Raw genomic sequence first — 15297 nt, 5'->3', positions numbered from 1 at the left:
ACCAGGATCTCTAGTAGCACAGTTTGCACTGCGATGCAGTGCCTTAGACCACTGCGCCACTCTCCTCTCTCCTGCCTTCTCTCTCCTGCCTCCTCTCTCCTCTATGCCTCCTCCTCTCTACTTCCTCCTCTCTCCTGCCCCCTCTCTCCTCTCCTCTCTTCTCTCTCCTGCCTTCTCTCTCCTCTCTCCTGTCTCCTCTCTCCTGTCACCTCTCTCCTGCCTCCTCTCTCCTGTCTCCTGCCTCCTCTCTCCTCTCTCCTGCCTCCTCTCTCCTCTCTCCTGCCTTCTCTCTCCTCTCTCCTGCCTCCTCTCTCCTGTCTCCTCTCTCCTGTCACCTCTCTTCCGACTCCTCTCTCCTGTCTCCTCTCTCCTGCCTTCTCTCTCCTCTCTCCTGTCTCCTCTCTCCTGTCTCCTCTCTCCTGACTCCTGTCCCCTCTCTCCTGTCTCCTCTCTCCTGTCCCCTCTCTCCAGTCTCCTCTCTCCTGTCTCCTCTCTCCTGTCTCCTGCCTCTTCTCTCCTGTCTCCTCTCTCCTGTCACCTCTCTCCTGCCTCCTCTCTCCTGTCTCCTCTCCTCTCTCCTGCCTCCTCTCTCCTCTCTCCTGCCTCCTCTCTCCTGCCTCCTCTCTCCTCTCTCCTGCCTCCTCTCTCCTGCCCCCTCTCTTCTTTCTCCTCTCTCCTCTCTCCTGCCTCCTCTCTCCTCTCTCCTGCCTCCTCTCTCCTCTCTCCTGCCCCCTCTCTTATTTCTCCTCTCTCTTCTCTCCTGCCTCCTCTCTCCTGCCTCCTCTCTCCTGCTCCTCTCTCCTGCCTCCTCTTTCCTTCCTCTCTCCTCTCCTCTCTCCTCTCTCCTGCCTCCTCTCTCCTCTCCTCTCTCCTCTCTCCTGCCTTCTCTCTCCTCTCTCCTGCCTCCTCTCTCCTGTCTCCTCTCTCCTGTCTCCTCTCTCCTCTCCCCTGCCTCCTCTCTCCTGCCTCCTCTCTCCTCTCCTCTCCTCTCTCCTGCCTTCTCTCTCCTCTCTCCTGCCTCCTCTCTCCAGCCTCCTCTCTCCTGCCTCCTCTCTCCTCTCCTCTCCTGCCTTCTCTCTCCTCTCTCCTGTCTCCTCTCTCCTGCCTCCTCTCTCCTGTCTCCTCTCTCCTGCCTCTTCTCTCTTCTCTCCTGCCTCCTCTCTCCTGTCTCCACTCTCCTGCCTCCTCTCTCCTGTCTCCTCTCTCCCGTCTCCTCTCTCCTCTTCCTCTGTCCTGCCTCCTCTCTCCTGTCTCCTCTTACCTGTCTCCTCTCTCCTCTCTCCTATCCCCTATCTCCTATCTCGTCTCTCCTGTCTCCTCTCTCCTCTCTCCTGTCTATCTTACTTGGTTCTGCTGAATTGAGCTTGAGATGAGGAGAGAGATAGAATGTGTGTGTGTGTGTGTGTGTGTGTGTGTGCCTGCATCTGTGTCAGTGTATGTTTCCCATAGAGACATGTTTGACAGACTCTATAATCATGCTCAGCCTGCTGATAGGACTGTGATGAGTGATGAGATAGCACTCCCAGAGCATGTTCACTGATAAGCATCTTGTTCAACAGAATGGAAAATATGTATCAACATTGCATTATTCTCTGTTATATATATATTACCTCCTCTCTAAGACATCTTCATTATGATGGCATTTTAGGAGTTTCAGCATTGGCTGGAGGATTATTTCAAATCAATCTGGCAGAGGAGATATTATGTTCAGAGGAGATATTATGTTCAGAGGAGATATTATGTTTAGAGGAGATATTATGTTCAGGGGAGATATTATGTTTAGAGGAGATATTATGTTCAGGGGAGATATTATGTTCAGGGGAGATATTATGTTCAGGGGAGATATTATGTTCAGGGGAGATATTATGTTCAGGGGAGATATTACTGTATGTTCAGGAGAGATATTATGGTCAGGAGAGATATTATGTTCAGGGGAGATATTATGGTCAGGAGAGATATTATGTTCAGAGGATATATTATGTTGATGGCGATGTTGATGATGATGGCGATGATGAAACCAGGAGTTTCTCCTAGTAAACTGTATTTTTCTAAGGTGATTTGTTGCACTCGTTTGAGCAACACATTCCTCTTCTTATTGGCTGATTGATTCGAGCTCCATAACACTCTGTGATTGGCAGGCACTCTCAGGTGAGGCAGCGGACCTATCGGAGCAGGCAGAGCCTGAACAGCCCGAGTCCCGGAGGAACAGAGATGGACCTGCTGGTGATGAGGGAGAGACCCAGGAGAGGCATCGGGAACAGCGGCTACGACGTGAGTCCCACTCCCCTAACCCTGGTCCTGACTCTGGCCATCACTCTGACCCTGGTCCCGACCCACTGGGTATTATTAAGAGGCAGTATTTGCCCCTATCTAATTTTCTCTTGGACTTGAAACTAGCAGTTCATGCTTGTAAACCCACAAATGTCACTCAGTTAAAGCAGTCCTGCATGGAAGAGTGGGTCAAAATTCCTCCACAGCAACGTGAGAGACTGATCAACAAATACAGGAAGCATTTGGTTGCAGTCATTGCAGCTAAAGGTGGCACAATGTGGTTATTGAGTGTAATGGGGCAATTACTTTTTCACACAGGGGCATTGGTTATTGCATAACTTTGTTAATTAAATAAACAAAATATATATTTTGTTATTTGTAAACTCAGGTTCCCTTTATCTAATATTAGGTATTGGTTGAAGATCTAATAACATTCAAAAATAGAGAAAATTAAAAAGGGGTCAAATACTTTTTCACGGCACTGTATACTGTAGCTTAACTGTCCACAGTCGTTAAAACCATTCATTTTAGAGTTAATTTACTATCCAAAAATAGCTAACATCCCCAGGTGACTGGAGACAACAGCTTCCTGTTGCAAACAAACAAACATATATAGCTGCATGACCAGAAGTTTTGTATGGTGCTGAGGGAAAAATAAACACAAACACGTTCACTGCTTGTTCCAAAAAGTGTTCTCTTGGAATGATTGACTATTGAATGTTTCACAACAGACACATCACTGGGTAGTGAACTGTCTGTTTGTAGTACCTCTGGCAGGATACTGTAGCATTTAAGGCAGTTGTCTTAAGGTGTAGAGGTGAGTTCCATTCAACATCACAACATATTGCAATCCTGAATGCACCCCTAATAGATCTCTCCAGGGGTCATGATCTCACAAAGTCTCAGATAGGAACTGGACTGCTCACATACAGGTGTGGTTGAAGTTAACCACACCAGACTGCAGTGAAGGAGTTGATTAATGGTTGATAGTGGTAGATTCATAAGGTGTTCTTTATAGTTTTGGTTTATGATACATTTCAGACATGTTGCTCTCTCCTCTCCTCTCCTCTCCTCTCCTCTCCTCTCTCTCCTCTCCTCTCCTCTCCTCTCCTCTCTCCTCTCCTCTCCCTCTCCTCTCCTCTCCTCTCCTCTCCTCTCCTCTCCTCTCCTCTCCTCTCCTCTCCTCTCCTATCTGTGGTATGATACTGTTGCTGTGGAGATTTGGCTAGACAGATGCAGTTAGAAAATGAAGAGCCTAAAGACCAGCTCCCTGAAGTCATGTTTCAGACCACTACTTAACAAACAAACACCAAAATGATCTCTAAGCCACTCACTTGCAGAACAAAAAGCGGTTACTATCTTACAACCATTAACCTTTCATGTACAAACAAAGAGAACAAGGTAGTTTTACAGTAAGCTCCTACTTTACAAACAGAACAGCATAGGTTCTTTCTCTCCTTTACTTGATCTAATCAACTCAGACATTGGTTTTAACAATAACCACATATTACAGCTAATAGCATATGTATCACATTTACCACAGACAGTAACAACTCTTTGATTCTATTGTCAATATCCTCTACATAGAGAAGCATCATTTCCTCCCAAACAACCTGTCTTTATACTTCTCCCCTCCTCCACCTCCTCCCTCCACTGTTCTGCCCCCTGTCTTCCTCCCACCTCCTCCCTCCACTGTTCTGCCCCCTGTCTTCCTCCACCTCCTCCCTCCACTGTTCTGCCCCCTGTCTTCCTCCACCTCCTCCCCGCCACTGTTCTGCCCCCTGTCTTCCTCCACCTCCTCCCTCCACTGTTCTGCCCGCTGTCTTCCTCCACCTCCTCCCTCCACTGTTCTGCCCCCTGTCTTCCTCCACCTCCTCCCTCCACTGTTCTGCCCCCTGTCTTCCTCCACCTCCTCCCTCCACTGTTCTGCCCCCTGTCTTCCTCCACCTCCTCCCTCCACTGTTCTGCCCCCCTGTCTTCCTCCACCTCCTCCCTCCACTGTTCTGCCCCCTGTCTTCCCTCTACCTCCTCCCTCCACTGTTCTGCCCCCCTGTCTTCCTCCACCTCCTCCCTCCACTGTTCTGCCCCTTCTCTTCCTGCCGTGGGGAGTGAAATGTAGCCTCCCCTTGCAATAACCGTAACAACCGTGTCAGACTGCAAAAAATACGGTGCTAGCGTGGTCGGTCGGCTCCTGCAGAAGGACTGGCTCTACTGATTACAGTGGGAACGCTTGCTCTGCGGGCCATATCACTGCGGATCCACGTCTCCGCCTGTCCGTGTTGATTTATGGGCGGCTGCGCCAGGTCTCCCGTGGCTGCTCCCTTCCACTCGCACAGGAAGTAGGGCACCTCGGCTCCAACTCATTTATCACCCTGAGAGAGCAGGATGGAGGAAGAGAGAGAGATGGAGGGAGAAAGCAGGATGGAAGGAATGGTGGACATAGAGAGAGCAGAGAGAGCACAGAGCGTGGGTGAGGAGATACATGGGGAAGGAGACAGAAGGAGACGGAAGGAGACGGAAGGAAAGGGAGAGAAAGGGAGAGAAAGATGTGTGAGGAAGATGGTGTGAGGAAAATGGTGTGAGGAAGATGTGTGAGGAAGATAATATGAGGAAGATAGTGTGAGGAAGATGAGAAAAGAAATAATTTCAGGAATGAGAGGAGCGAGAACACAGTAGGCTAACACACACAGACCTCCAGTAGTTTACCGCAGTGCTTAATTACTTTCTACAGTGATTTGCCAGATTGTTTTATCGCCACAATGAATCTACGGGGGCGGGACGAGGGAGAAGAAGGGAGGAGATGGAGAGATAAACAGAAACACAACTCATACTCCCGTACAAAGCTGTCCCCGGTAGCCCTCTAGCCTGCAGAGACCAACCAACCAACCAGAGAGAGAGAGCAGCTCCACTAGTTCTGCTGGAGGGAATACTGAACACCTATTCATCTGATATATTACAGCACTACATTGTACCATCAAGCGGCTCCTGGCTAACTTAGTCAGCATCTTGTCAACAACACGCACAGCCAGGATGAGTCACTAGTATTGCTTCCTGAATCGATTAAAGCCACTTTAACATTTCTCATCTGACCATCTCTGGTTGAGTCAGTGGCATTCCACCCAGCTATCAGGAGACTTTTCATTTGCCGTTTGTAGCACTGTACTCGTAAATCTGAAATGGGGCTTTGCAATGCATTGTGGGATAGTCCTCTATGGCTGTCAGAGAAAATACTAGGCATGAGTGTCTTTGGGGCTGTGGTGTGTTTCTGTGTAAAGGACATGGCTCCCTAACGCCAACTAAACCAGGGCAGCATGAACAACGCTTTGCAGGGTGCTAATAAAGGGAATGGACAGTTTTTGTTTGAGCCTCAGAGAGCACTAAAATGACTCTCTACTCTGATAGGTCAGGGAGACAATGACACTCTACTCTGATAGGTCAGGGAGACAATAACACTCTATTCTGATAGGTCTGGGAGACAATGACACACTGCTCTGATAGGTCAGGAGACAATAACACTACCGTACTCTGATAGGTCTGAACTGTATTATCTCTACTAGTACTAATTGGAAATTCAATGTCAATGAGTTGCCATAGATTGACATTCTGAAATGAAGGCTGCTGAGGAGGACGGCTCATAATAATGGCTGGACTGGAGCAAATGGAGCCAATGGAGCCATGTGTTTGATACCATTCCCACTGATTCTGCTTCAGCCATTACCACAAAACCTGTCCTCCCCAATTAAGGTGCCACCAACCACCTGAGCTGTGTGTGTGTGTGTGTGTGTGTGTGTGTGTGTGTGTGTGTGCGTGCCAACCAATTATCCCCTCTTTTTCTCTCTCTGTGTTTCAGACTGAGCCGGAGCTGATTGAGGGAGACCAACGTGGATCATCTGATTGGCCCGCGGGGTGGTTATGTCTGCCCCAGAGGGGTCAAAGGTCACTCAGAGACCTCCCACGTTGAGCTCCCAGCCGTCCATCGATGAGGCACGCCAGCAGATGCACCTGCTCCTTGAGAGGCCTTCAGCTCCTGGCCCTCAGGGGGACACTCCTCCACAGCCGGACGCCACCACCACTCCCATCATCCCCACCCCCACCACGGTTACCATCACGGCCACTACAGCCCCCGGACCTCCACCCCCTGCCCCTACTCTGATGTGGTGACCAGTGCCCCAGGAACCATGAGCCGTGGCCGGGAAGAGGGCTGCAGTGGGTGCCGGCAGTACGGGACGGATATGTATCAGTGCAGCCTCCCCAAACCTGTGAGTGGGCGAAGGATAACACCTCTGGGAATGGTTATGTTTGGTCAAAATGTACTACTTACTGTACTGGTTATAGTTCATTAAACCTTAACAAGTAGAAACTTTCCCCTATAGAAAAAAATCAACCCAGAGTATATTTTTTCATGTGGTTACAGAGCTCAATCTGTCTATTTTCCTGGACTTTGTAAGTTTACAAAATGTGACTCATCAGTGAATATGAAGACATTTCATAAAGCCTCTGCAGAGAGCCTTAACAGGATTGACAGTGTGTTTCTGAAAAAAACACATCTTGTTGCTCTTTCCTCAAATCTCACCCTTGACAGGATTGGGTTCCTAACAGTATGTCTACAGTACTCTCTCTCTCTCTCTCTCTCTCTGTCCATGTTTAACATGAACATGTTCTCATTTCCCCTCTGTCAGATCCTTTACAATGTCCCTCTCTCCTTGGTCTCTTGTATGAATGTTCTTTTTATCCTGTCCCTATCTGCCTGCTTTCTAAATCCAGATGCCTTCCTCTTTAGTCTTTTTCAACCAGTCATGTTAGAAAACATTGCTGGAACGAATTTCCAGTGCTGGGAGTGGATTTAGCAAGCAAAATACTGGAGGTAGTTGAACACATTTCCTAAATGAACACCTCTTTTATTTTTTCCTTTGATCTTCCTTTCATTCGCTAGTTTTGTTAGAATCAGAGAGTCATGCACATCTCATGTGGTCTAGATCAGCACCATAAGTGGAGTTTCAAACGCTCAAGGTTTTGAATCAAAAGTCCATTTAAAAAAATCACAGATATTTCAAACACAGTTTTAATTTTGACTTCTTTTTATCCTGAGTTTGGAGTGTCAGTGTGCAATTTTCCTCGTTTCCACTCTATTCTCACCCAAATTTGAAATATATAATGCTGGAAGAGGAGGACAATGATCACCCAGCAAACTGATCCAATAAGGATAATACCTTTGAATTGAAAACATCGTCATGTTCCTATCATTTTGGTGGGTATGAAACCCTGTGTGGTTGTTTTGCGTGACGCCTGGCCTACCCTCTCTTTCCAGGTGGCTCTCCCAGGCTACGTGGACGCCTTCCTCATCCCGCTACCACCCTCAGGCAGCTCCCCAGACTCCCCTCCTACGGCCGCCATGAGCCACCCCCACCTCCGACCACCGCAGCGTTCCAGTGAGCCTGCCCGATGTGGGGAGCCAGAGAACAGAGTCCTCTCAGCAGCCTCTCCACTCCGCCCTGGTGCAGGCCATCCGCCAGGAGGTGTCAGGAGCCGGCCAAGAAGCAGACAGATATGTTTGAGTTCCAGGTGTAATCTCTCTACTCTAGTGGCCGGGAGGTGGGAATTGCAGCACTCTTCTTCTGAACATGCTGTAACACTAGAGACTAGAACAAACTCTCTATCTCAGCTTTTTTGATATTTGTATATTAAGACTTATAAAAGCTTCTCTCTCTATCTCTATCTCTATCTCTATCTCTATCTCTATCTCTATCTCTATCTCTCTCTCTCTCTCTCTCTCTCTCTCTCTCTCTCTCTCTCTCTCTCTCTCTCTCTCTCTCTCTCTCTCTCTCTCTCTCTCTCTCTCTCTCTCTCTCTCTCTCTCTCTCTCTCTTTCTCTCTTTCTCTCTTTCTCTCTTTTCTCCTCTCTCTCTCATCGTGGGTACCACATTGCTCTGATGTGTTTCCACCACTCATGCTGTTATTTTGGAGTTACTGAAGGGTGAAAGTGTTCTATCTCAAACTGTTAGTCATCTCTTTCTCAACGATGTCTCTTATAGTTACATTAACACCACCTGTTCCTTTACATTGTACATATGTCATTCCCACATCTAAAGACCTGTAATAATGACAGATGAGTGTTTCTCTAACCAGGACAATAACCTTAGCAACCCATTGAGGGAGGAGTATGACACAAAATCAATACATGTACAACAATATGATGAGGCAGAAGCGAAGTCGTCATATGTTCGTGCTCAAAGGTCCAAACACTTCAGAACAGAAGATCACATTTAGGTGATAATACCAATTGCAGCGTGTTTGGATGATATATTGGCACGGGTGTTAAGTAGGCCCGAGATGAAGTGAGGCCACAAATGTGCATTATATCCTCCAAACACCATTTTCAGGGCATTATCACTTTTGCACAAAATGTTACCAACACCTATTCAAATAATGGCAAAACGTTCTTATCCCTTGCTTCTAGCTAGCTAACTTTGCTGGCTAACCCACAGTCTCATCAAAGAGGTGCAGCCAGAATAACAGCAAAGTAGCTGCATTGCGTTTGTTTAAGCTGTTTTCCAGAGATATTTATTTGGATACATCCATAACAATGAGCTAATGAGGGCGATTTCACCTGGCAAAGAAAATGTGCTCTCTCAAGTCAGCACAGTGGTGAAAGGAGCTAGCAAACAACACAGCTAACATAATCACTTCAAACTGAAGCTGTAAAAGACTTAAAACTAGCTGTACTTCATTTCGTTTTACCTTTTTCAATTGACATTTCTTTGTATATATCCATAAAAAATGATGCCAGCTGATTCATGATTTCGACTCTGTCTAGTCCCGACTCCGACATGTTTCACTACTATGGGACAGCTGGAGATCGAATTTGAATATTGAAACAATGTTGCAAATGTTGGAGAGACAGACAGCAAGGGTTTATACAAATCTCCGCTGTTGAAAACTAAATGTTAGTCTAAAAGAAATGTGAGATAATGTCTAAATGCTTTTTATAGTGGGAGATCAAGTTTATATTTGCTTGGCTGGGCTGTTGAGACAGTGGATGAGACAATAGGCTTTTTAACGTCATAGATTGAGCGGTGGTAACTTGTGGAAAAGTCACTGGCTGGAATTAGGTTTTTTAACCAATCATCATTCAGAATTAGACCCATCCATTGTATAATGTGTATATATAAGCATGTAGAGGGATGCCATGTATCTTAGCTCTTTTTTATAGAACAAGTCCATTTCAACTAAAAAGAGCGACAACTGTTTGTTGTCATCTCCAATGGCCCTAGTATTCCATCCACTGACTGAGAGGTGATTTAGTTTGTTATGTTCTTCAATGACAATTGAGAACTGAGTCATATTTCCCTTTCCCTGTGCTCAGCCACGTCTTCTAAGTATAATTTCAAGCAGTTTGACAACAACATGAGTGATCTGTTCACTAACATTGGACCACAAATTAGGCACAATTGAAGTCAGTAGATTTAATGAAAGGTGTTGATTTTCTCCAAAGAAAAGGAGGTACTGTTATTGTATATGAATGGATATGAATAGTGAGTTGAGACCTGCCACCATGTTTTAAAAAACACCTTTTTCAGAATACATGTGCCTCATAAATTGCTTGATTATTGTGGCGACAAACACTGAATCAGAAGACAATTTCACTTGTTTCTTGACAATGCCTCCAAACTGCCTTTCACAATGAACATGATCATGAATCCAGTACTGTAGCCCCTTTCCTTGGACACAGTAAAGTTGGACTGGGTTTAACTCAACTGTAAATAAATGTAATGTGTTTCTAAATAGAAAGGAGAGGACACTAAACACTGACACAGTGCTCAGTTAGATTTCTATTTTCTTTTGCACTTGATACATAAGCCAAATTAAATCATAAATTGGCCACAGAATCCACTCAGTAAATGTTACAGAAAGTATGTATTGCACTGTAATGATTCTACATAACAGAGTGCTTCATATCTGTGTTCTACACATACATTTCTACATTCTGTAATGTTTGGCCATGTTTTTCCCCTAGTAATGAGTCAGATCAGATAACAACCAGACTGACACTTTTACATTTTAGGACTGGAGATGTACATCTCTGGTTTAATGCACTAAACTCCCCAGGAGTGATTGCACAAGGGCCTCTAGTGGGTATAATGGTACTATACTGTTACATATGGACAATGGTGGACTGGGACCGCTAACTACATAGATATTAGTTTGAGCTTTGATGACCAAGGTCCTCTGTCAGTAGTGCATTCTTTGCATCATATTGTGAATGTTTAACCCAATGAGTTTGATCTCCTCCTTGATGATTGTACTTTAACTTTTTATTTTTAATGAGAACCAGTTGAGATGCACTTTATCCTATAGGTATATGTATGTTATGTGATCTGTTGCTGGACGCAGAGGTTAAAGGTTAGGGCAGCTCTGAGCCCTGGTGTTTGGTCCTCTCCATGGATTCTGGCTTTCATTCTCTCATTACCAGTGAGTGAACACACCTTGTCTGAAGGTTGCTCCTATTCAGTGTGGTATTCATACAGTGTCTCTTGGTATTATATTGGGTGGGCATGACATGCATGAGTCTACACATGGAACCCAAGACTGAGATGAGCCTGGTTTGAGTATCTTTGATAAGAGGAACAAGTGACTGGGGAAGAGTGTAATCGTTTTGGTCACAGTACACCAAAGGATGGGTGGAAGTGCATATCACCTCACACATCGTAGGTGGTATTGCAACAACAAAATATACTTTAATTCTCAAATTACTGTAATGCTTAGATAAGACAGAAAGAAAGGGAATGAAATGTTAAAATGAAAGCTGTCCCAAATGTAACATATTTTCTCCTACCGTGTTTATCATGATGACACATTATTGCATTATTTCAGATGCAGGTTATAGTCTTTCACCATGATTTTCTTTTACTGACCCACTGTACAGTAGAGTATCTGTTTTCAGATGCACCCTGGGAGATTAGGTTTTCCAGCCCGTCCAGTGTGTCTGAGTGTAAATAGGAGAGAATGCTCTCTCTCTTACTGTAACTCAAACCAGAACTCTGTTGCTTTTCTGTTTCCAGCATATCTTTGCTGATGGACTGACAACACACATGGTTGTGGATGGATTGTTATGTTACCATGTAGGCTACTGTATTGTAAATGAAACCCTTTCTGTCTGTTCTGTAGATGCTGACCGGTTTTGTGTAGAAATTAAAACACATTTCACATTTGAATGCTGATACATCGGTTTGAAGAGAGAAACAGGATGTCAGATTATGGGATTTGAATCTTTGCAAATTAAATCAATAAAAGTGATGACAGATTGGTTGTTGGATGATTAATGTGGTTTGTGGTTTGAGGAAAAAATGTATTCTGATAAAAAAGGTTTAATATAGGGATTTATTTATGACTATAAATAGTTGTTAATCAAGGTGATTATGATGAGATACAAGCATTATTGTTTTTTTCCCTGATTTAAATCCTTTCTCTTCTCAGTTGTTGGATGACAGAGGTATGAAGGTTGTTAGGAAGTAATCTATGGGAGGGAAAGAGAGAGAATCAATCAATGTATAAAGTGTTGCCACTAATTCTCTAAACAATGAGGTCTAACATTGTAATAGACAGCATCAGATGCCCCAAGATGTGTGGCTGTCGCATAGGCACACCACGGCCTACAATATAGAAACAAGCGTTTGAAGTCAGATTGTCATATGGAATAAAATAGCACTGTATTTACATCTCCCTCGATCCAACTGCTCTCCCATCTGCGCTCCTAACTCCAACTCCATTATCAGGATAGCCAGCTCGTTGACTTCGTCCATTTCGCTCCCTCCTGACCCCATGGATACCGGTCGGGGACTAAACACCTCCAGAGGCTGGTAGTTGTTCACAACTAGGATGCCCGTGTCAGGCCACCGCTCCGTGTCTCTAACGGGCTGATGCTGATGCTGCTGCTGCTGCTGCTGCGCATTGCAATGATTATGGTCCGGCTGCAAAATTGAGGTCCAAATATCCCAGCATGCGTTTGGACTGGTCATAGAGAGAGGGGGAAGGAATCTGGTTGTTGGCATTCATCTTGTTTTCACTTTTTCAGTAGGTCATGAATTCAGATTTGTTTGGATTTGAAAGGTGAATGCACCTGGTGATTCTGGAACCTTTACCTCAAGTTTATCATGTTCTAAACCTTTTGTTGCATTTTAAATATAGCGCAGTAGGCTAAGCTCTAATGCTAAAAGGAAACATTTAATGTCAAATATTGCGCAGGCTCAATCAGCAGGACCCCCACCCCCTCTCTTAATTATATCACCCGATTGCAGGAGAACTTTCCTCCAAAATAAAATATACTACAATAAAAAGATAAAGACTTCTGAAGTTTGTACATTTCAGACTTGATTATCCCTTATGAAAAAGCTATCAACCCCTACAAAATGTCAATTTATTATAATCCACATAATAATTCATATTTCTGTTACTGCAGGATTATTTTCCGCTGTATCAAACTGGCTCAAATTAAGATCCTACATCTATACTGCATGATTTGATCTGTTTAATGATTTCACCAGCAATCAATAGTTTGACAAGAGTATGAAGAAAATAAGGTATTTTCAAAGTAGGCTGACACTAATGTTTAAAGACACCCAGAGTAGATTACCTTCCGAGACACATTTACCGTTAAAAAGGCTCAAGTGAAGAGAATGGGTATTCCAAATAATGAGGGGAAAGGCTAGCTTGGTATCATCCTTCTACTGTTGGCAGAACAACTTCAAGGTAGGCTAGTAACAGTTTTCACTCTAAAATGATTTATTCAAAGATGTATATTAAAAAAACATTTTGCACAATTATATAATATTGAATAAATACATGAAAACTACTAACTGACTAGTGTATGCTTACTGCAGTAAGTAAACTACAGACCTGTCATACTTTTGACAATATTCGTAGTCATAACTTTTTCTTACTGAAAAGTCTCATGTTTTGGGCAATATAGTGAAACTATCATCAATTTCTAATCTATAGAAGGACGAGTACTCCTGATTCTCCTAATGTAAAACAATTATTTTCCCCTAAATAGGACAAGATCCCTGCGACTGTCCGAGTCAGAGTGCTACGGAACACTGGTTAAAACGGTTAGCACAGAGCATCTGGTGATTAACTGTCACGTTCTGTACTGACCTGCCACAAGTCACATGGTGTAAACTGGACAAATGCATCTGCAATCCTGTGACCCAAACCCCTCATTCCTGCATTTTACTAACATATCTATAGATGATGCTGGACTGTACAGGTGTTCAGTACAAATGAGTAAAGATAGACACTACATCATTAGCAAATCCATCGTTGTCATAGTAAATGTTAAGATCAATCTTCATTTAATACAAACACTGTCCATCTATACCTTTTGATTACTGTACATGAGAATTCCATGCAGCTAAATTCAGTTCCTGATTTCCCAAGACAGCTATTCAAATTAGGTGTATGTCTTATTTCAGGTTTGAGTGTATTGTTTTAATTCACAGTTCCAGTGTCTGATGGCTGTTGGTGGAGAGCTCCCATCTCTGTCTCTGTCACTGTGTCCTGTGTGGTGAGCTTCAGGGTTGAGCCCAGAGTGTCCTGGTGCAGGGAAGATGGGATACATGTTTACCCCTAAAGAGTCAGTCCAGACACACCTCACCTGGAATCATACAGGTCCATGGACTGGTGTGTCCTACCTGACCCTCCACAACATCACCCTGTCTGACTCAGGATACTACCATTGTTTCGTCTCTCTCCCTGACAACTGTGGTGCAGACAATGGATCCAGCCAACCGATGGGCCTTCATGTGACCAGTAGCTAAGTACAGTATGTCATCTTTTGTATTGCTGAAGTGTCCCACAGAAGGGTTATGCTTTGAGATTACTAGATAGACTCAACCTGTTCGGTCCCTCCCCTCAGTGGTGGAAAAAGTACCCAATTGTAATACTTGAGTAAAAGTATGGTATAGTAACTTAATAGAAAATGACTCAAGTAAAATGAAAGTCACCCAGTAATATACTACTTGAGTAAAAGTATACTTAAGTATCAAAAAGTCAATGTAATTGCTGTCACTGTGTTGTATTATCCCTCTTGCCTTGTCATCCCCTTGGTCTATAGGGAAATGGAGTCCTCCAAAGGGGAGTGCAGTGAAGCGTCCCAGAGTGGAGCCTGAGCAGAACTTACCACCTGACATTGAGAGGGGTGCAGAAGACCCTGATGAGGTTTATGATGACTGTGTGTGATTCTGTGTAGATATACTGCATTCTATTGGGTTTATGCTATAGCAGACCATTAATTTGTTCTCTTTTGGTTGATTTCAGTGGGTCTTGCTGACGTGTGTTGCTAATGAATCACCAGTCATTTTTCATGGCATATTATGTACTTGGTTATTAAATGGCTTGCTTTAAAATACTCAAAACAGTGTAGTGTACTGAAGATGATTAGATAGTTGATAGATATGTAGGCTTAGATGAGCTCATGTGTTGTTCTGAACTTTAATGTATTTTTACATTATTTTGTTGAAATAAAACATAAATGCGGACTACCATTGAAAAGTAACATCTCAGAGACATTGTAATGATTTGGCCTGTTGAATTCTCTTCATGTTAGTTTTCAATTGTTTTTTATCAATTGTATAGCCAGAGTAGTTTATATGACAAGAGTCTAAATGCTATATCTGTGGGAATTACACTGAGATGGACTGGTTACAACAACAGACCTGCTGGAAAGTCAGAACAGAGCGGAACAGAGCAGGGGGAAGTTTGGGGTTGTTGTAGTAATACCATAAACCACAAGCAATTCTCTGTAGAGGCAGCGGAAGAGAAATATCTTTCACTTTGCAACGTTTTCACATATGTAGACACTGGTATGGTGTTGGAGATAATGAAAATGAGGTTTAAAAGTGGTGGAAATAATAAAAAAACAGCAGACACTAGGCCCTCCATTGAATGAGTTTGACACCCCTGGTCTAAATGCTATATTTGTGGAAGTTACACTGAGATGGACTAGATACAACTACAGACCTGCAGCGGATT

At 44.0% G+C, this 15297-nt stretch overlaps 1 protein-coding gene across 1 annotated transcript in view; it reads left to right on the top strand.

Moving 5' to 3' along the window:
• Positions 1–15297, top strand: part of LOC121563120 (UPF0606 protein KIAA1549L-like) — a 60740-nt gene that overhangs the window by 39490 nt on the left and 5953 nt on the right. Inside the window, 5 exon segments of the mRNA XM_045217280.1 lie at positions 2149–2271; positions 6122–6142; positions 6144–6224; positions 6226–6280; positions 6283–6530. Coding sequence (XP_045073215.1) covers positions 2149–2271; positions 6122–6142; positions 6144–6224; positions 6226–6280; positions 6283–6530 — 528 coding nt within the window.

This window comes from Coregonus clupeaformis, unplaced genomic scaffold (assembly GCF_020615455.1).
Source record: "Coregonus clupeaformis isolate EN_2021a unplaced genomic scaffold, ASM2061545v1 scaf0994, whole genome shotgun sequence".
In the NCBI taxonomy this organism is placed as follows: domain Eukaryota; kingdom Metazoa; phylum Chordata; class Actinopteri; order Salmoniformes; family Salmonidae; genus Coregonus; species Coregonus clupeaformis.
This window is presented reverse-complemented; position numbering and strand designations above follow the sequence as displayed.